The sequence below is a fragment of the Drosophila biarmipes genome, unplaced genomic scaffold (assembly GCF_025231255.1).
Source record: "Drosophila biarmipes strain raj3 unplaced genomic scaffold, RU_DBia_V1.1 ptg000005l, whole genome shotgun sequence".
Taxonomy (NCBI): domain Eukaryota; kingdom Metazoa; phylum Arthropoda; class Insecta; order Diptera; family Drosophilidae; genus Drosophila; species Drosophila biarmipes.
In genome coordinates this window covers 3,750,640-3,771,799 of record NW_026114527.1, presented here as the reverse complement: position 1 = coordinate 3,771,799, position 21,160 = coordinate 3,750,640, and the positions used below count along the sequence as shown (strand labels likewise).

General features: G+C 38.1%; 4 protein-coding genes across 5 annotated transcripts in view; all 4 read left to right on the top strand.

The window, feature by feature from the left end:
- LOC127011715 (uncharacterized) overlaps positions 1-11,399 on the top strand; it is a 143,297-nt gene extending 131,898 nt beyond the window's left edge. Inside the window, exon 2 of one of the 2 annotated variants that reach the window (XM_050889757.1) lies at positions 10,908-11,399. In XM_050889757.1, coding sequence (XP_050745714.1) covers positions 10,908-10,919 — 12 coding nt within the window. In that variant the 3' untranslated portion in view covers positions 10,920-11,399. Of the gene's footprint in view, positions 1-6,890; positions 6,938-10,907 lie in introns of those variants that run through there. The other variant, XM_050889758.1, reaches the window with a different exon arrangement.
- Positions 1-21,160, top strand: part of LOC127011713 (uncharacterized) — a 77,975-nt gene that overhangs the window by 30,513 nt on the left and 26,302 nt on the right. The gene's annotated exons all lie outside the window — the stretch shown is intronic.
- LOC127011714 (uncharacterized) lies at positions 1,774-3,024 on the top strand. The gene is made up of 2 exons (XM_050889751.1): positions 1,774-1,951; positions 2,316-3,024. Coding segments are annotated over exons 1-2 (396 nt in total). The 5' UTR covers positions 1,774-1,950; the 3' UTR covers positions 2,711-3,024.
- LOC127011716 (CCHC-type zinc finger nucleic acid binding protein-like) lies at positions 19,568-20,772 on the top strand. The gene is made up of 2 exons (XM_050889762.1): positions 19,568-20,623; positions 20,688-20,772. Exons 1-2 carry the CDS (start codon positions 20,426-20,428, stop codon positions 20,697-20,699), a joined length of 210 nt encoding a protein of 69 aa, XP_050745719.1. The 5' UTR covers positions 19,568-20,425; the 3' UTR covers positions 20,700-20,772.

The following is a 21,160-nucleotide window of genomic DNA, read 5'->3' as shown; positions in this document are numbered from 1 at the left end:
TGAGATCAGTAAGACGATGCGAAACCTTCAGATGGCTAATAATTCCCAAAATCCGCGAAATAATATCCCTGTAGAAAATCCTGGTAACTTAAATCGATCCAATGCAAGCAGAGTTGATAGTAACCAACGCTCTAGTATACGATTGCCTTATGGTGATCCTTTGACACAAGCCGTATATCGTCCTGAAAAAGTTTCAAGCGTTATTTCTAATTGGAATGTGAAATTTACTGGCATGGCAAATGACATACCTGTTGAAGACTTCATCTATAGGATAAATAGTTTGACTATACAATGCCTAAACGCAAACTGGAATTAGCTATACCAATTTGCCAACGTACTACTTTCTGGACCAGGCCTACTATTTTACTGACGTTTGAGAGAACTTCAAGTGAACCGATTTGGTTTCACCTGTGTACAAGTCTCCGTGAACGGTATAGAGAACAGCACACTGACGAAGGGATTAAAGACTCTTTTCGACATGGGAAGCAGAAGAGTGAAGAAAATTTCGACGATTTTCTAGATGCTATCCTAACGATTGCAACCAATGTTAAAAAGACCCTTAATCCTGAATTCTGACTAGTATTATTACATGTCTTGACCCCAAACATTGCCTCCTTAAGAGCAGAGTGCCACAAGCACGAACGCTTTCTCATTAGCATGGCAGGAAGATCGCAGACCTCCTCCAAACTGGCGATTTGTAAATAAACTAGTGCATGTTGAAGAGTCTAAGGAAAAAGAGAATTATCAAAGTATGAACGAAGTAGAAATAAATGCGATGCGCAATGCTGAGCGTTATAAATGTTGGAACTGTGCGGAAACCGGACACAGATATCATGACTGCCTCAAAGCCAGACGCATATTTTGCTATTGTTGTGGTCGTCATGAAACTTATAAGCCTAGTTGCTTGAAATGTAATCCCCTTTCGGAAAACTCGTAAGAGGATGTCCATCAATTCTGACTAGTGGATATCCTGTTTCAAACTCAGCATCAATAGTAGGTACTAATCACCTTCCATCTTCTAATTTGAGTAACTCTCAACCTGACTCGACAACATATAACCCAGAATTAGACAAGCCCAACTGTATGTTAATTAAAAACACTACAGAGCCCTCACGAAACTTTGAAATTATCCCCTACCATGAAAGAGTACGTAACTATTATCGGCGCAGAGCGGAAATATTTACACTACGAATTAATTCCGCCAACAAATCTCGATCGGCTAATCGTGTGTTCATGTGTGTTCAAATGTGTTCATTTTGGAAACAGCAGCGAAAAATAAAGAAATATGTCGTATTCTCTATTGTTAGAGAGGACAAGGACAACCGTCCTTACATCGCTTTGGAATTACTTAGCAAAACCTTCTTGGCCTTGCTTGATAGTGGAGCATACAAATGCGTAGTAAGTGGTAAATTGGCTAAGCTTATTTTTACAGATCATCCAGGGTTAAGGAGGTTAAAATGTTATGTTCGTACAGCCGACGGTCAAAATCAAAACGTCACCGCTACCATTGTCGTTCCGATTAACTGTAACTCCTTATCTCAGGATGTAGAATTTTTAATAGTACCCAGTATTAAACAAGATATAATCTGCGGAATGGATTTTTTTAAACTATTTGGTCTTCGAATATCCAGTCCAACGACTATTTCCGAAATTTCTGACTCCAATGCTTTAAGTGACACAGTGTTGCTTAATGCAACCGGTCGAAACCGATTACAAGCTGCTATCGAATTCTTTCTATCGTCTGAAAAAAGTGGTTTAGGAAAAACAACCCTTATTGAACATCATATTGACACCGGTGCAGCAAAAGCAATTAAACAAAGATATTACAACCTATCTCCAGCCAAAGAGCTTCAGTTATACCTTATACTGCATCATTAGACTGGGAGTACTAGAAGAAGCGCCCGCTTCCTCGTGTTCTTCTCCGTCAGTCCTTGTCGTAAAACCAGGCAAAGTGAGAATTTGCTTAGATTCTAGGAAGCTTAATTCTGTTACAGTACATGATGCTTATCCTACTCCTCTTATTGAAGGTTTACTAAGTCGCTTATCTCCAGTACACTGCAGATATGTCTGGACGAAAAATCGAAACCAAAAACCGCAATAACTATATCCAACCGTCCTTTATATCAATTTACACGAATGCCTTTCAGACTAACTAATGCTCTGCAAACACTTTGTAGAAGTTTGCTATCTACTATTTTGACAAGCTTACTATGCACAAAACATCGCTATGAGTGTTCACGAACTAGTGCAGTACTTGATAGATGGCAAACAAAATGTACAACTTAAAAATCAAGCGAAACTAATGTGTTTTGCAGTGCCTGCTGATGTGTTGGAAGCCTTTCAAGATGTGGAGAAACTCAGAGCTCCGGTACAACAAAATAGGATGCAAGGAACGTCTTCATCAAAGGCTGCGACCTCGGAACAGAGGGTCAAATGCTTTAACTGCCCTAGTCTTGGTCATCTGGCTAAGGACTGCCGCAAGCCAGTATGGGCTGATGGAGCTTGCTATGCCTGTGGAGAAGTTCGACACGTGGCTGGAAAGTGTTCATTGTACAAGAAGAGAGAACATAGCAACGAATATGTAAGACATTTTAAAGTCCATAGATTCGGGAAGTCCCGTTTCATTTCTAAAGAAGTCCGTAGTTCCCTTAGCGTAATCATTGAAGAGAACAAGTTAAATAATACCTTTTTCGGATTAAACGAAAGTTAACTTAATGTAATAGGAAAAACAGTTTGCTTAATTAAAAGTTAAAATAAAAACGTATTAATTGAATTGCTGGTTGAAACTAATGAATCTGTAAGGTACTCAAAGGTAGTAGGACGTGATGTTTAAAATTTAAGTAATTTTAAGCTTGTAGAAGTAATTAACGATGGTAACCATGTATCTGTTAACCGTCTGTTAACATCAATCTGAGCCAAGAAATATAATTATAGAATAACAATAGATTCTAGTTTCGCCACCCGTACTATTTTGTTAAAGATTACCTTCATTTTTTTTCTTAAACTTAATTGTAAACGTAAATTTTTGAATGAAGAACATAAATGAAGTCATTTGTACCCATTATACGGTTAATTTGCCATGGGCAAGGTAACGTTAAGAAAATCATAAATCATATCCGTGTTTGATAATAAAGTATAAAATGAAGTAAATTTTTTGCGAATTGGGACACCTGAAGTAACCGTGCATTATTAATAAGAGCATTAGCCGCATACGCAAAGCGAGCTTATTCAAGGTTGGGTGGGTTTTGAAGAGGAATAAAATGACATCTGCAATTCCTCACACTTAGTATAAAATTAAATTATTTGGGCTTTGGTTTAGTTAGTCAATAGTTCCCTACTCTGTTTACTATTTAAGTTTATGTGATGGCGCGGTTCTCTAGGTCGCAAAACCCCACTCCCATTTTCCCTAAGCACCGCTGACCCTGTAGGCAGAGTACGCTGCCAGATAGCCGCACACATTGCCGTGTTCGTTACATATTCTTTGGCGCCCAACGTCGGGTGATCGGAAATCAGAAATACCGTATCTTGAGAAGATAACAGTTAATTTTTCGTGTCGCTACCAAAAGCAATATTCTGAAGTAAAATCCAAATTTTTGTATAGTTTCTTAATTTGAGCCTTAAGGTGATTCGCCGGAATTCATACACCGCACGTTCTTGCATGTGCTGAACCTATATTATGTTATCGCTCAATCCTAATTCCCCTATCAACAATAAATGAATTGCTTCGGAATGTGAGATTTGGGAAAAGCTCGAATTCGCACCAAGCAACATTATTCTTTTATTAATAAGATTTGATACACCCAAGAGAAGTCATTAGAGATTAACTTTGTAGGAAATTTCTATCAAGTACTCATGATTGTATTCTTAGAGATCAAACATTAAGTCATTACTGTTTTGAGATTTGTTTAGCTGAATAGTTTTTGGAAAGACACTCAGCAGTAGTGCGCTATATTAAAGGTCTTTTGCCCAACAGAAACCCTAATTTTATATTAATATTCATTTGATGCACGGTAACTAAAGGATAGTCCCAATTTTAAATCAGAGTTTTTATATTTACAATATTTGAGAAATTATTATAATACTACAACATGTCAGTTCAGCCTAATCGAGACGAGGTTGCAGTCACCGATAGTGGGGATGAACGTTCTCTTTGTATTATTTGCAATGCTACTATGGTAATAGATACTGAACTTGCAGAAACCCCTTGTAGACATAAATTTCACAGAACATGCGTGGTACTTTGGTTAGGAACCAATGAAACTTGTCCGCTATGCCGAAGTGCTTGTACCCTGGTACAACTGATAACCTTTCCTGCTGCGCAACCGAATAGGTCTACTAATGATAGTAATAGGGAAGTTCGGGGTGCTTCTGCCAATCAAGCTACTGGTGCCGTCAACCGAACTAGACCAAACACAAGAGCGAATTCCAATCAGAACTCAACGAATAAGAGAGCACACTCTAGCTTGAGAAGCCAAAACACAACACATAGATCAACTAGAAGTTAGAATAGAAGTTAATCACAGACTCCTTAGAAACCTTTCAAGTTAGCATGGTTGCAGCAAAAGCGTATGAGATCAGTAATACGATGCGAAATATTCAGTTGGCTAATAATTCCCAAAATCCGCGAAATAATATCCCTGTAGAAAATCGTGGTAACTTAAATTGATCCAATGCAAGCAGAGTTGATAGTAACCAAGGCTCTAGTATACGATTGCCTTATGGTGATCCTTTGACACAAGCCGTATATCGTCCTAACAAAGTTTCAAGCGTTATTTCTAATTGGAATGTGAAATTTACTGGCATGGCAAATGGCATACCTGTTGAAGACTTCATCTATAGGATAAATAGTTTGACTCTACAATGCCTAAACGCAAACTGGAATTAGCTATACCAATTTGTCAACGTACTATTTTCTGGACCAGGTCTACAATTTTACTGGCGTTTGATAGAACTTCACATGTGTACAAGTCTCCGTGAACGGTATAGAGAACAACACACTGACGAAGGGATTAAATACTCTTTTCGACATGGGAAGCAGAAGAGTGAAGAAAATTTCGACGATTTTCTAGATGCTATCCTAACTATTGCAACCAATGTTAAAAAGAATCTTAAACCTGAATTTTGACTTGTTTTATTACATGTCTTGACCCCAAACATTGCCTCCTTAAGAGCAGAGTCCCACAAGCACGAACGATTTCTCATTAGCATGGCAGGTAGATCGCAGACCGCCCTCCTCCAAACCGGCATTTGTAAATGAGCTAGTGCAGGTTGAAGAGTCTAGGGAAGAAGAGAATTATCAAAGTATGAACGAAGTATAAATGCGATGCGCAATGCTGAGCGTTATAAATGTTGGAACTGTGCGGAAACCGGACACAGATATCATGATTGCCTCAAAGCCAGACGCATATTTTGCTATTGTTGTGGTCGTCATGAAACTTATAAGCCTAGTTGCTTGAAATGTAATCTCCTGTCGGAAAACTCGTAAGAGGATGTCCATCAATTCTGACTAGTGGATATCCTGTTTCAAACTCAGCATCAATAGTAGGTACTAATCATTTTCCATTTTCTAATTTGAGTAACTCTCAACCTGACTCGACAACATATAACCCAGAATTAGACAAACCCAATTGTATGTTGATTAAAAACACTACAGAGCCCTCACGAAACTTTGAAATTATCCCCTACCATGAAAGAGTACGTAACTATTATCGGCGCAGAGCGGAAATATTTACACTACGAATTAATTCCGCCAACAAATCTCGATCGGCTAATCGAATGTGTTCATTTTGGAAACAGCAGCGAAAAATAAAGAAATATGTCGTATTCTCTATTGTTAGAGAGGACAAGGACTACCGTCCTTACATCGCTTTGGAATTGGAATGGATTTTTTGAAACTATTTGGTCTTCGAATATCCAGTCCAACGACTATTTCCGAAATTTCTGACTCCAATGCTTTAAGTGACACAGTCTTGCTTAATGCAACCGGTCGAAACCGATTACAAGCTGCTATCGAATTCTTTCTATCGTCTGAAAAAAGTGGTTTAGGAAAAACAACCCTAATTGAACATAATATTGACACCGGTGCAGCAAAAGCAATTAAACAAAGATATTACAACCTATCTCCAGCCAAAGAGCTTCAGTTATACCTTATACTGCATCATTAGACTGGGAGTACTAGAAGAAGCGCCCGCTTCCTCGTGGTCTTCTCCGTCAGTCCTTGTCGTAAAACCAGGCAAAGTGAGAATTTGCTTAGATTCTAGGAAGCTTAATTCTGTTACAGTACATGATGCTTATCCTACTCCTCTTATTGAAGGTTTACTAAGTCGCTTATCTCCAGTACACTGCAGATATGTCTGGACGAAAAATCGAAACCAAAAACCGCAATAACTATATCCAACCGTCCTTTATATCAATTTACACGAATGCCTTTCAGACTAACTAATGCTCTGCAAACACTTTGTAGAAGTTTGCTATCTACTATTTTGACAAGCTTACTATGCACAAAACATCGCTATGAGTGTTCACGAACTAGTGCAGTACTTGATAGATGGCATACAAAATGTACAACTTAAAAATCAAGCGAAACTAATGTGTTTTGCAGTGCCTGCTGATGTGTTGGAAGCCTTTCAAGATGTAGAGAAACCCAGAGCTCCGGTACAACAAAATAGGATGCAAGGAATGCTTTAACTGCCCTAGTCTTGGTCATCTGGCTAAGGACTGCCGTAAACCAGTACGGGCTGTAGGAGCTTGGTATGCTTGTGGAGAAGTTCGACACGTGGCTGGAGAGTGTTCATTGTACAAGAAGAGAGAACATAGCAACGAATATGTAAGACACTTTAAAGTCCAATTTAAAATTACGTTACACATTTCTAACAAATTTTATTCCATAGAGTGCCTCATAGATTCGGGAAGTCCCGTTTCATTTCAAAAGAAGTCCTTAGTTCCCGTAACGTAATCATTGAAGAGAACAAGTTGAATAATACCTTTTTCGGATTAAACGAAAGTTAACTTAATATAATAGGAAAAACAGTTTGCTTAATTAAAAGTTCAAATAAAAACGTATTAATTGAATTGCTGGTTGTAGCTGATGAATTTGTAAGGTACTCAACGGTAGTAGGACGCGATTTTTAAAATTTAAGTAATTTTAAGCTTGTAGAATTAATTAACGATGGTAACCATTTATCTGTTAACCGTCTGTTAACATCAATCTGAGCCAAGAAATATAATTATAGAATAACAATAGATTCTAGTTTCGCCACCCGTACTATTTTGTTAAAGATTACCTTCATTTTTTTTCTTAAACTTAATTGTAAACGTAAATTTTTGAATGAAGAACATAAATGAAGTCATTTGTACCCATTATACGGTTAATTTGCCATGGGCAAGGTAACGTTAAGAAAATCATAAATCATATCCGTGTTTGATAATAAAGTATAAAATGAAGTAAATTTTTTGCGAATTGGGACACCTGAAGTAACCGTGCATTATTAATAAGAGCATTAGCCGCATACGCAAAGCGAGCTTATTCAAGGTTGGGTGGGTTTTGAAGAGGAATAAAATGACATCTGCAATTCCTCACACTTAGTATAAAATTAAATTATTTGGGCTTTGGTTTAGTTAGTCAATAGTTCCCTACTCTGTTTACTATTTAAGTTTATGTGATGGCGCGGTTCTCTAGGTCGCAAAACCCCACTCCCATTTTCCCTAAGCACCGCTGACCCTGTAGGCAGAGTACGCTGCCAGATAGCCGCACACATTGCCGTGTTCGTTACATATTCTTTGGCGCCCAACGTCGGGTGATCGGAAATCAGAAATACCGTATCTTGAGAAGATAACAGTTAATTTTTCGTGTCGCTACCAAAACCAATATTCTGAAGTAAAATCCAAATTTTTGTATAGTTTCTTAATTTGAGCCTTAAGGTGATTCGCCGGAATTCATACACCGCACGTTCTTGCATGTGCTGAACCTAGATTATGTTATCGCTCAATCCTAATTCCCCTATCAACAATAAATGAATTTCTTCGGAATGTGAGATTTGGGAAAAGCTCGAATTCGCACCAAGCAACATTATTCTTTTATTAATAAGATTTGATACACTCAAGAAAAGTCATTAGAGATTAAATTTGTAAGAAATTTCTTTCAAATACTCATGATTGTATTCTTAAAGATCAAACATTAAGTCATTTCTGTTTTGAGATTTGTTTAGCTGAATAGTTTTTGGAAAGACACTCAGCAGTAGTGCGCTATATTAAAGGTCTTTTGCCCAACAGAAACCCTAATTTTATATTAATATTCATTTGATGCACGGTAACTAAAGGATAGTCCCAATTTTAAATCAGAGTTTTTATATTTACAATATTTGAGAAATTATTATAATACTACAACATGTCAGTTCAGCCTAATCGAGACGAGGTTGCAGTCACCGATAGTGGGGAACGTTCTCTTTGTATTATTTGCAATGCTACTATGTTAATAGATACTGAACTTGCAGAAACCCCTTGTAGACATAAATTTCACAGAACATGCGTGGTACTTTGGTTAGGAACTAATGAAACTTGTCCGCTTTGCCGAAGTGCTTGTACCCTGGTACAACTGATAACCTTTCCTGCTGCGCAACCGAATAGGCAAACTGGAATTAGCTATACCAATTTGCCAACGTACTATTTTCTGGACCAGGTCTACAATTTTACTGGCGTTTGAGAGAACTTCACATGTGTACAAGTCTCCGTGAACGGTATAGAGAACAACACACTGACGAAGGGATTAAATACTCTTTTCGACATGGGAAGCAGAAGAGTGAAGAAAATTTCGACGATTTTCTAGATGCTATCCTAACGATTGCAACCAATGTTAAAAAGAATCTTAAACCTGAATTTTGACTAGTTTTATTACATGTCTTGACCCCAAACATTGCCTTCTTAAGAGCAGAGTGCCACAAGCACGAACGATTTCTCATTAGCATGGCAGGTAGATCGCAGACCGCCCTCCTCCAAACCGGCATTTGTATATGAGCTAGTGCAGGTTGAAGTGTCTAGGGAAGAAGAGAATTATCAAAGTATGAACGAAGTATAAATGCGATGCGCAATGCTGAGCGTTATAAATGTTGGAACTGTGCGGAAACCGGACACAGATATCATGATTGCCTCAAAGCCAGACGCATATTTTGCTATTGTTGTGGTCGTCATGACACTTATAAGCCTAGTTGCTTGAAATGTAATCTCCTGTCGGAAAACTCGTAAGAGGATGTCCATCAATTCTGACTAGTGGATATCCTGTTTCAAACTCAGCATCAATAGTAGGTACTAATCATTTTCCATTTTCTAATTTGAGTAACTCTCAACCTGACTCGACAACATATAACCCAGAATTAGACAAACCCAACTGTATGTTAATTAAAAACACTACAGAGCCCTCACGAAACTTTGAAATTATCCCCTACCATGAAAGAGTACGTAACTATTATCGGCGCAGAGCGGAAATATTTACACTACGAATTAATTCCGCCAACAAATCTCGATCGGCTAATCGTGTGTTCATGTGTGTTCAAATGTGTTCATTTTGGAAACAGCAGCGAAAAATAAAGAAATATGTCGTATTCTCTATTGTTAGACAGGACAAGGACTACCGTCCTTACATCGCTTTGGAATTATTTAACAAAACCTTCTTGGCCTTGCTTGATAGTGGAGCTAACAAATGCGTAGTAAGTGGTAAATTGGCTAAGCTTATTTCTACAGATCATCCAGGGTTAAGGAGGTTAAAATGTTATGTTCGTACAGCCGACGGTCAAAATCAAAACTACACCGCTACCATTGTCGTTCCGATTAACTATAACTCCTTATCTCAGGATGTAGAATTTTTATTAGTACCCAGTATTAAACAAGATATAATCTGCGGAATGGATTTTTTGAAACTATTTGGTCTTCGAATATCCAGTCCAACGACTATTTCCGAAATTTCTGACTCCAATGCTTTTAGTGACACAGTCTTGCTTAATGCAACCGGTCGAAACCGATTACAAGCTGCTATCGAATTCTTTCTATCGTCTGAAAAAAGTGGTTTAGGAAAAACAACCCCTTTTGAACATAATATTGACACCGGTGCAGCAAAAGCAATTAAACAAAGATATTACAACCTATCTCAAGCCAAAGAGCTTCAGTTATGCCTTATACAGCATCATTAGACTGGGAGTACTAGAAGAAGCGCCCGCTTCCTCGTGGTCTTCTCCGTCAGTCCTTGTCGTAAAACCAGGCAAAGTGAGAATTTGCTTAGATTCTAGGAAGCTTAATTCTGTTACAGTACATGATGCTTATCCTACTCCTCTTATTGAAGGTTTACTAAGTCGCTTATCTCCAGTACACTGCAGATATGTCTGGACGAAAAATCGAAACCAAAAACCGCAATAACTATATCCAACCGTCCTTTATATCAATTTACATGAATGCCTTTCAGACTAACTAATGCTCTGCAAACACTTTGTAGAAGTTTGCTATCTACTATTTTGACAAGCTTACTATGCACAAAACATCGCTATGAGTGTTCACGAACTAGTGCAGTACTTGATAGATGGCATACAAAATGTACAACTTAAAAATCAAGCGAAACTAATGTGTTTTGCAGTGCCTGCTGATGTGTTGGAAGCCTTTCAAGATGTAGAGAAACCCAGAGCTCCGGTACAACATAATAGGATGCAAGGAATGCTTTAACTGCCCTAGTCTTGGTCATCTGGCTAAGGACTGCCGTAAACCAGTACGGGCTGTAGGAGCTTGGTATGCTTGTGGAGAAGTTCGACACGTGGCTGGAGAGTGTTCATTGTACAAGAAGAGAGAACATAGCAACGAATATGTAAGACATTTTAAAGTCCAATTTAAAAATACGTTACACATTTCTAACAAATTTTATTCCATAGAGTGCCTCATAGATTCGGGAAGTCCCGTTTCATTTCAAAAGAAGTCCGTAGTTCCCGTAACGTAATCATTGAAGAGAACAAGTTGAATAATACCTTTTTCGGAATAAACGAAAGTAAACTTAATATAATAGGAAAAACAGTTTGCTTAATTAAAAGTTCAAATAAAAACGTATTAATTGAATTGCTGGTTGTAACTGATGAATCTGTAAGGTACTCAACGGTAGTAGGACGCGATTTTTAAAATTTAAGTAATTTTAAGCTTGTAGAATTAATTAACGATGGTAACCATTTATCTGTCAACCGTCTGTTAACATCAATCTGAGCCAAGAAATAAAATTATAGAATAACAATAGATTCAAGTTTCGACACCCGTACTATTTTGTTAAAGATTACATTCATTTTTTTTCTTAAACTTAATTGTAAACGTAAATTTTTGAATGAAGAACATAAATGAAGTCATTTGTACCCATTATACGGTTAATTTGCCATGGGCAAGCTAACGTTAAGAAAATCATAAGCAGCCGCTATGGGGAACTTATCTTTAATTAAATTTTGGTCTGTGTTTGATAATAAAGTATAAAATGAAGTAAATTTTTTGCGAATTGGGACACCTGAAGTAACCGTGCATTATTAATAAGAGCATTAGCCGCATACGCAAAGCGCGCTTATTCAAGGTTGGGTGGGTTTTGAAGAGGAATAAAATGACATCTGCAATTCCTCACACTTAGTATAAAAATTATTTGGGCTTTGGTTTAGTTAGTCAATAGTTCCCTACTCTGTCTACTTTTTAAGTTTAAGTGATGTCGCGGTTCTCTAGGTCGCAAAACCCCACTCCCATTTTCCCTGATCACAGCCGACCCTGTAGGCAGAGTACGCTGCCAGATAGCCGCACACATTGCCGTGTTCGTTACATATTCTTTGGCGCCCAACGTCGGGTGATCGGAAATCAGAAATACCGTATCTTGAGAAGATAACACAGTTAATTTTTCGTGTCGCTACCAAAAGCAATATTCTGAAGTAAAATCCAAATTTTTGTATAGTTTCTTAATTTGAGCCTTAAGGTGATTCGCCGGAATTCAGACACCGCACGTTCTTGCATGTGCTGAACCTAGATTATGTTATCGCTTAATCCTAATTCCCCTATCAACAATAAATGAATTGCTTCGGAATGTGAGATTTGGGAAAAACTCGAATTCGCACCAAGCAACATTATTCTTTTATTAATAAGATTTGATACACCCAAGAAAAGTCATTAGAGATTAACTTTGTAGGAAATTTCTATCAAGTACTCATGATTGTATTCTTAGAGATCAAACATTAAGTCATTTCTGTTTTGAGATTTGTTTAGCTGAATAGTTTTTGGAAAGACACTCAGCAGTAGTGCGCTATATTAAAGGTCTTTTGCCCAACAGAAACCCTAATTTTATATTAATATTCATTTGATGCACGGTAACTAAAGGATAGTCCCAATTTTAAATCATAGTTTTTATATTTACAATATTTGAGAAATTATTATAATACTACAACATGTCAGTTCAGCCTAATCGAGGCGAGGTTGCAGTCACCGATAGTGGGGATGAACGTTCTCTTTGTATTATTTGGAATGCTACTATGGTAATAGATACTGAACTTGCAGAAACCCCTTGTAGACATAAATTTCACAGAACATGCGTGGTACTTTGGTTAGGAACTAATGAAACTTGTCCGCTTTGCCGAAGTGCTTGTACCCTGGTACAACTGATAACCTTTCCTGCTGCGCAACCGAATAGGTCTACTAATGATAATAATAGGGAAGTTCGAGGTGCTTCTGCCAATCAAGCTACTGGTGCCGTCAACCGAACTAGACCAAACACAAGAGCGAATTCCAATCAGAACTCAACGAATAAGAGAGCACACTCTAGCTTGAGAAGCCAAAACACAACACATAGATCAACTAGAAGTTAGAATAGAAGTTAATCACAGACTCCTTAGAAACCTTTCGAGTTAGCATGGTTGCAGCAATAGCGTATGAGATCAGTAATACGATGCGAAACATTCAGTTGGCTAATAATTCCCAAAATCCGCGAAATAATATCCCTGTAGAAAATCCTGGTAACTTAAATCGATCCAATGCAAGCAGAGTTGATAGTTATCAAGGCTCTAGTATACGATTGCCTTATGGTGATCCTTTGACACAAGCCGTATATCGTCCTGAAAAAGTTTCAAGCGTTATTTCTAATTGGAATGTGAAATTTACTGGCATGGCAAATGACATACCTGTTGAAGACTTCATCTATAGGATAAATAGTTTGACTATACAATGCCTAAACGCAAACTGGAATTAGCTATACCAATTTGCCAACGTACTACTTTCCGGACCAGGCCTACAATTTTACTGGCGTTTGAGAGAACTTTAAGTGAACCGATTTGGTTTCACCTGTGTACAAGTCTCCGTGAACGGTATAGAGAACAGCGCACTGACGAAGGGATTAAAGACTCTTTTCGACATGGAAATCAGAAGAGTGGAGAAAATTTCTACGATTTTCTAGATGCTATCCAAACGATTGCAACCAATGTTAAAAAGAACCTTAAACCTGAATTACGACTAGTAATATTACATGTCTTGACCGCAAACATTGCCTCCTTAAGAGCAGAGTGCCACAAGCACGAACGATTTCTCATTATCATGGCAGGTAGAGTGTAGGGAAGAAGAGAATTATCAAAGTATGAACGAAGTAGAAATAAATGCGATGCGCAATGCTGAGCGTTATAAATGTTGGAACTGTGCGGAAACCGGACACAGATATCATGATTGCCTCAAAGCCAGACGCATATTTTGCTATTGTTGTGGTCGTCATGACACTTATAATTTACTTGAAATTATCCCCTACTATGAAAGAGTACGTAAGTATTATCGACGCAGAACGGAAAGATTTACATTACGAACTAATTCCGCCAACAAATTTCGATCGCCTAATCGATTGTGTTCATTTTGGAAACAGCAGCGAAAAATAAAGAAATATGTCGTATTCTCTATTGTTAGACAGGACAAGGACTACCGTCCTTACATCGCTTTGGAATTATTTAACAAAACCTTCTTGGCCTTGCTTGATAGTGAAGCTAACAAATACGTAGTAAGTGGTAAATTGGCTAAGCTTAGTTCTACAGATCATCCAGGGTTAAGGAGGTTAAAATGTTATGTTCGTACAGCCGACGGTCAAAATCAAAACGTCACCGCTACCATTGTCGTTCCGATTAACTACAACTCCTTATCTCAGGATGTAGAATTTTTAATAGTACCCAGTATTAAACAAGATATAATCTTCGGAATGGATTTTTTGAAACTATTTGGTCTTCGAATATCCAGTCCAACGACTATTTCCGAAATTTCTGACTCCAATGCTTTAAGTGACACAGTCTTGCTTAATGCAACCGGTCGAAACCGATTACAAGCTGCTATCGAATTCTTTCCATCGTCTGAAAAAAGTGGTTTAGGAAAAACAACCCTTATTGAACATCATATTGACACCGGTGCAGCAAAAGCAATTAAACAAAGATATTACAACCTATCTCCAGCTAAAGAGTTTCAGTTTTGCCTTATACTGCATCATTAGACTGGGAGTACTAGAAGAAGCGCCCGCTTCTTCATGGTCTTCTCCGGCAGTCCTTGTCGTAAAACCAGGCAAAGTGAGAATTTGCTTAGATTCTAGGAAGCTTAATTCTGTTACAGTACAGGATGCTTATCCTACTCCTCTTATTAAAGGTTTACTAAGTCGCTTATCTCCAGTACACTGCAGATATGTCTGGACGAAAAATCGAAACCAAAAACCGCAATAACTATATCCAACCGTCCTTTATATCAATTTACACGAATGCCTTTCAGACTAACTAATGCTCTGCAAACACTTTGTAGAAATTTATTAAAATGGCTTCACGCAGTAATCTCGGAGAACTGAAATTAGTGTAAATCAAAAGTTTGTGTGACAAATTTGGTTTATCCACAAAAGGAAACAAAGCCGCACTAATTGCTCAACTAAATGCTCTACTACCGTCTGAAATTGATCCGGAGTTGTACTACGAAAAGGTGGAGTCTACAGGCGAAATTGGTACTGGGATGACTGACGCCAATGCAGCCAACAACAACAACGAAGAACAAAGTGAAGAAGAAGATGACGACGTGTTCGGCAACGAACCTAAAATTTTCGAGACAGTTGATCGTGATGGCGTTCAACCAATGGCGATTCAACCTTCGGCGTTCAACGTAATCCAGGTGGCACCGCTGCGGGAATGGAACAGGAGATGCACAATTTACGTTTCGAGAATGTTGACCGCCTTTCCAAGCCAGAGATGAACTTCAAAGAGCTACTCCCAGAATACAACGGCGATGGCAACATAAACGAATGGTTGATGGTGCTTAAAAACGTTCGTGATGTGTTCAAAGTTAGTGATGACGTCATGCGGCCATTAATTTGCTCACGCTTGAAGGGCAAGGCTAATTTTTGGCTGTTATCTCGCCCATCACTGTTGGCTGGAAGTATTGACCTAATTCTGGCACAACTAAAAATTTTTTTCGGAACCAAGGATAACTTCTTGAAAATGCGACGCAAGTTTGAAAACAGCTAGTGGCAGTTCGGCGAGAAGTTTGCTATCTACTATTTTGACAAGCTTACCCTGCACAAAGCATCGCTATGAGTGTTCACGAACTAGTGCAGTACTTGATAGATGGCATGCAAAATGTACAACTTAAAAATCAAGCGAAACTACTACGTTTTGCAGTGCCTGCTGATGTGTTGGAAGTCTTTCAAGATGTAGAGAAACCCAGAGTTCCGGTACAACAAAATAGGATGCAAGGAACGTCTTCATCAAACGCTGCGACCTCGGAACAGAGGGTCAAATACTTTAACTGCCACAGTCTTGGTCATCTGGCTAAGGACTGCCGCAAGCCAGTACTGGATGAAGGAGCTTACTATGCCTGTGGAGAAGTAAAGAAGAGAACAAGTTGAATAATACCTTTTTCGGAATAAACGAAAGTAAACTTAATGTAATAGGAAAAACAGTTTGCTTAATTAAGAGTTCAAATAAAAACGTATTAATTGAATTGCTGGTTGTAACTAATGAATCTGTAAGGTACTCAAAGGTAGTAGGACGTGATTTTTAAAATTTAAGTAATTTTAAGCTTGTAGAAGTAATTAACGATGGTAACCATTTATCTGTTAACCGTCTGTTAACATCAATCTGAGCCAAGAAATATAATTATAGAATAACAATAGATTCTAGTTTCGACACCCGTACTATTTTGTTAAAGATTACCTTCATTTTTTTTCTTAAACTTAATTGTAAATGTAAATTTTTGAATGAAGAACATAAATGAAGTCATTTGTACCCATTATACGGTTAATTTGCCATGGGCAAGGTAACGTTAAGAAAATCATAAATCATATCCGTGTTTGATAATAAAGTATAAAATGAAGAAAATTTTTTCGAATTGGGACACCTGAAGTAACCGTGCATTATTAATAAGAGCATTAGCCGCATACGCAAAGCGAGCTTATTCAAGGTTGGGTGGGTTTTGAAGAGGAATAAAATGACATCTGCAATTCCTCACACTTAGTATAAAAATTATTTGGGCTTTGGTTTAGTTAGTCAATAGTTCCCTACTCTGTCTACTATTTAAGTTTATGTGATGTCGCGGTTCTCTACGTCGCAAAACCCCACTCCCATTTTCCCTGATCACAGCCGACCCTGTAGGCAGAGTACGCTGCCAGATAGCCGCACACATTGCCGTGTTCGTTACATATTCTTTGGCGCCCAACGTTGGGTGATCGGAAATCATAAATACCGTATCTTGAGAAGATAACACAGTTAATTTTTCGTGTCGCTACCAAAAGCAATATTCTGAAGTAAAATCCAAATTTGTGTATAGTTTCTTAATTTGAGCCTAAAGGTGATTCGCCGGAATTCATACACCGCACGTTCTTGCATGTGCTGAACCTATATTATGTTATCGCTCAATCCTAATTCCCCTATCAACAATAAATGAATTGCTTCGGAATGTGAGATTTGGGAAAAGCTCGAATTCGCACCAAGCAACATTATTCTTTTATTAATAAGATTTGATACACCCAAGAAAAGTCATTAGAGATTAACTTTGTAGGAAATTTCTATCAAGTACTCATGATTGTATTCTTAGAGATCGAACATTAAATCATTTCTGTTTTGAGATTTGTTTAGCTGAATAGTTTTTGGAAAGACACTCAGCAGTAGTGCGCTTTCTTTCCTAATATTAAAGGTCTTTTGCCCAACAGAAACCCTAATTTTATATTAATATTCATTTGATGCACGGTAACTAAAGGATAGTCCCAATTTTAAATCAGAGTTTTTACATTTACAATATTTGAGAAATTATTATAATACTACAACATGTCAGTTCAGCCTAATCGAGATGAGGTTGCAGTCACCGATAGTGGGGATGAACGTTCTCTTTGTATTATTTGCAATGCTACTATGGTAATAGATACTGAACTTGCAGAAACCCCTTGTAGACATAAATTTCACAGAACATGCGTGGTACTTTGGTTAGGAACTAATGAAACTTGTCCGCTTTGCCGAAGTGCTTGTACTCTGGTACAACTGATAACCTTTCCTGCTGCGCAACCGAATAGGTCTACTAATGATAGTAATAGGGAAGTTCGGGGTGCATCTGCCAATCAAGCTACTGGTGCCGTCAACCGAACTAGACCAAACACAAGAGCGAATTCCAACCAGAACTCAACGAATAAGAGAGCACACTCTAGCTTGAGAAGCCAAAACACAACACATAGATCAACTGAACGTTCTAGCATTTCCGAAACTCGAGTACAGCAGTTAATCACAGACTCCTTAGAAACCTTTCGAGTTAGCATGGTTGCAGCAATAGCGTATGAGATCAGTAATACGAAGCGAAACATTCAGTTGGCTAATATTTTCCAAAATCCGCGAAATAATATCCCTGTAGAAAATCCTGGTAACTTAAATCGATCCAATGCAAGCAGAGTTGATAGTAACAAGGCTAGTATACGATTGCCTTATGGTGATCCTTTGACATAAGCCGTATATCGTCCTGACAAAGTTTCAAGCGTTATTTCTAATTGGAATGTGAAATTTACTGGCGTGGCAAACGACATACCTGCTAAAGACTTCACCTATAGGCTAAATAGTTTGACTATACAATGCCTAAACGCAAACTGGAATTAGCTATACCAATTGCCAATGTACTATTTTCTGGACCAGGTCTACAATTTTACTGGTATTATTACATGTCTTGACCCCAAACACTGCCTCCTTAAGAGCAGAGTGCCACAAGCACGAACGATTTCTCGTTAGCATGGCAGGTAGATCGGCAGACCACCCTCCTCCAAACCGGCATTTGTAAATGAGCTAGTGCAGGTTGAAGAGTCTAGGGAAGAAGAGAATTATCAATGTATGAACGAAGTAGAAATAAATGCGATGCGCAACGCTGAGCGTTATAAATGCTGGAACTGTGCGGAAACCGGACACAGATATCATGATTGCCTCAAAGCCAGACGCATATTTTGCTATTGTTGTGGTCGTCATGACACTTATAAGCCTAGTTGCTTGAAATGTAATCTCCTGTCGGAAAACTCGTAAGAGGATGTCCATCAATTCTGACTAGTGGATATCCTGTTTCAAACTCAGCATCAATAGTAGGTACTAATCACCTTCCATCTTCTAATTTGAGTAACTCTCAACCTGACTCGACAACATATAACCCAGAATTAGACAAGCCCAACTGTATGTTAATTAAAAACACTACAGAGCCCTCACGAAACTTTGAAATTATCCCCTACCATGAAAGAGTACGTAACTATTATCGGCGCAGAGCAGAAATATTTACACTACGAACTAATTCCGCCAACAAATCTCGATCGCCTTATCGAATGTGTTCATTTTGGATAGTGGAGCTAACAAATGCGTAGTAAGTGGAAAATTGACTAAGCTTATTTCTACAGATTATCCAGGGTTAAGGAGGTTAAAATGTTATGTTGGTACAGCCGACGGTCAAAATCAAAACTACACCGCTACCATTGTCGTTCCGATTAACTACAACTCCTTATCTCAGGATGTAGAATTTTTAATAGTACCCAGTATTAAACAAGATATAATCTTCGGAATGGATTTTTTGAAACTATTTGGTCTTCGAATATCCAGTCCAACGACTATTTCCGAAATTTCTGACTCCAATGCTTTAAGTGACACAGTCTTGCTTAATGCAACCGATCGAAACCGATTACAAGCTGCTATCGAATTCTTTCCATCGTCTGAAAAAAGTGGTTTAGGAAAAACAACCTTTATTGAACATCATATTGACACCGGTGCAGCAAAAGCAATTAAACAAAGATATTACAACCTATCTCCAGCAAAAGAGCTTCAGTTAAGCCTTATACAGCATCATTAGACTGGGAGTACTAGAAGAAGCGCCCGCGTCCTCATGGTCTTCTCCGGCAGTCCTTGTCGTATAACCAGGCAAAGTGAGAATTTGCTTAGATTCTAGGAAGCTTAATTCTGTTACAGTACAGGATGCTTATTCTACTCCTCTTATTGAAGGTTTACTAAGTCGCTTATCTCCAGTACACTGCAGATATGTCTGGACGAAAAATCGAAACCAAAAACCGCAATAACTATATCCAACCGTCCTTTATATCAATTTACACGAATGCCTTTCAGACTAACTAATGCTCTGCAAACACTTTGTAGAAATTTATTAAAATGGCTTCACGCAGTAATCTCGGAGAACTAAAATTAGTGTAAATCAAAAGTTTGTGTGACAAATTTGGTTTAACCACAAAAATGAAGAAGAAGATGACGACGTGTTCGGCAACGAACCTTAAATTTTCGAGACAGTTGATCGTGATGGCGTTCAACCAATGGCGATTCAACCTTCGGCGTTCAACGTAATCCAGGTGGCAACGCTGCGGGAATGGAACAGGCGATGCACAATTTACGTTTCGAGAATGTTGACCGCCCTTTCAAGCCAGAGATGAACTTAAAAACCGTCAAAGAGCTACTCCCAGAATACAACGGAGATGGCAACATAAACGAATGGTTGATGGTGGTTAAAAACGTTTGTGATGTGTTCAAAGTTAGTGATGACGTCATGCGTCCATTAATTTGCTCACGCTTGAAGGGCAAGGCTAATTTTTGGCTGTTATCTCGCCCATCACTGTTGGCTGGAAGTATTGACCTAATTCTGGCACAACTAAAAATTTCGGAACCAAGGATAACGTCTTGAATATGCGACGCAAGTTTGAAAACCGCAAGTAGCAGTTCGGCGAGAAGTTTGCTATCTACTATTTTGACAAGCTTACCCTGCACAAAACATCGCTATGAGTGTTCACGAACTAGTGCAGTACTTGATAGATGGCATGCAAAATGTACAACTTTAAAATCAAGCGAAACTACTACGATTTGCAGAGCCTGCTGATGTGTTGGAAGCCTTTCAAGATGTAGAGAAACCCAGAGCTCCGGTACAACAAAATAGGATGCAAGGAACGTCTTCATCAAACGCTGCGACCTCGGAACAGAGGGTCAAATGTTTTAACTGCCATAGTCTTGGTCATCTGGCTAAGGACTGCCGTAAGCCTGTACGGGCTGTAGGAGCTTGCTATGCCTGTGGAGTAGTTCGACACGTGGCTGGAGAGTGTTCATTGTACAAGAAGAGAGAACATAGCAACAAATATGTAAGACAGTTTAAAGTGCAATTTAAAAATACGTTACACATTTCTAACAAATTTTATTCCATAGAGTGCCTCATAGATCCGTTTCATTTCAAAAGAAGTCCGTAGTTCCCGTAACGTAATCATTGAAGAGAACAAGTTGAATAATACCTTTTTCGGAATAAACGAAAGTAAACTTAATGTAATAGGAAAAACAGTTTGCTAATTAAAAGTTCAAATAAAAACGTATTAATTGAATTGCTGGTTGTAACTGATGAATCTGTAAGGTACTCAATGGTAGTAGGACGCGATTTTTAAAATTAAAGTAATTTTAAGCTTGTAGAATTAATTACCGATGGTAACCATTTATCTGTTAACCGTCTGTTAACATCAATCTGAGCCAAGAAATATAATTATACAATAACAATAGATTCAAGTTTCGACACCCGTACTATTTTGTTAAAGATTACCTTATTTTTTTTTTTAAACATAATTGTAAACGTAAATTTTTGAATGAAGAACATAAATGAAGTCATTTGTATCCATTATACGGTTAATTTG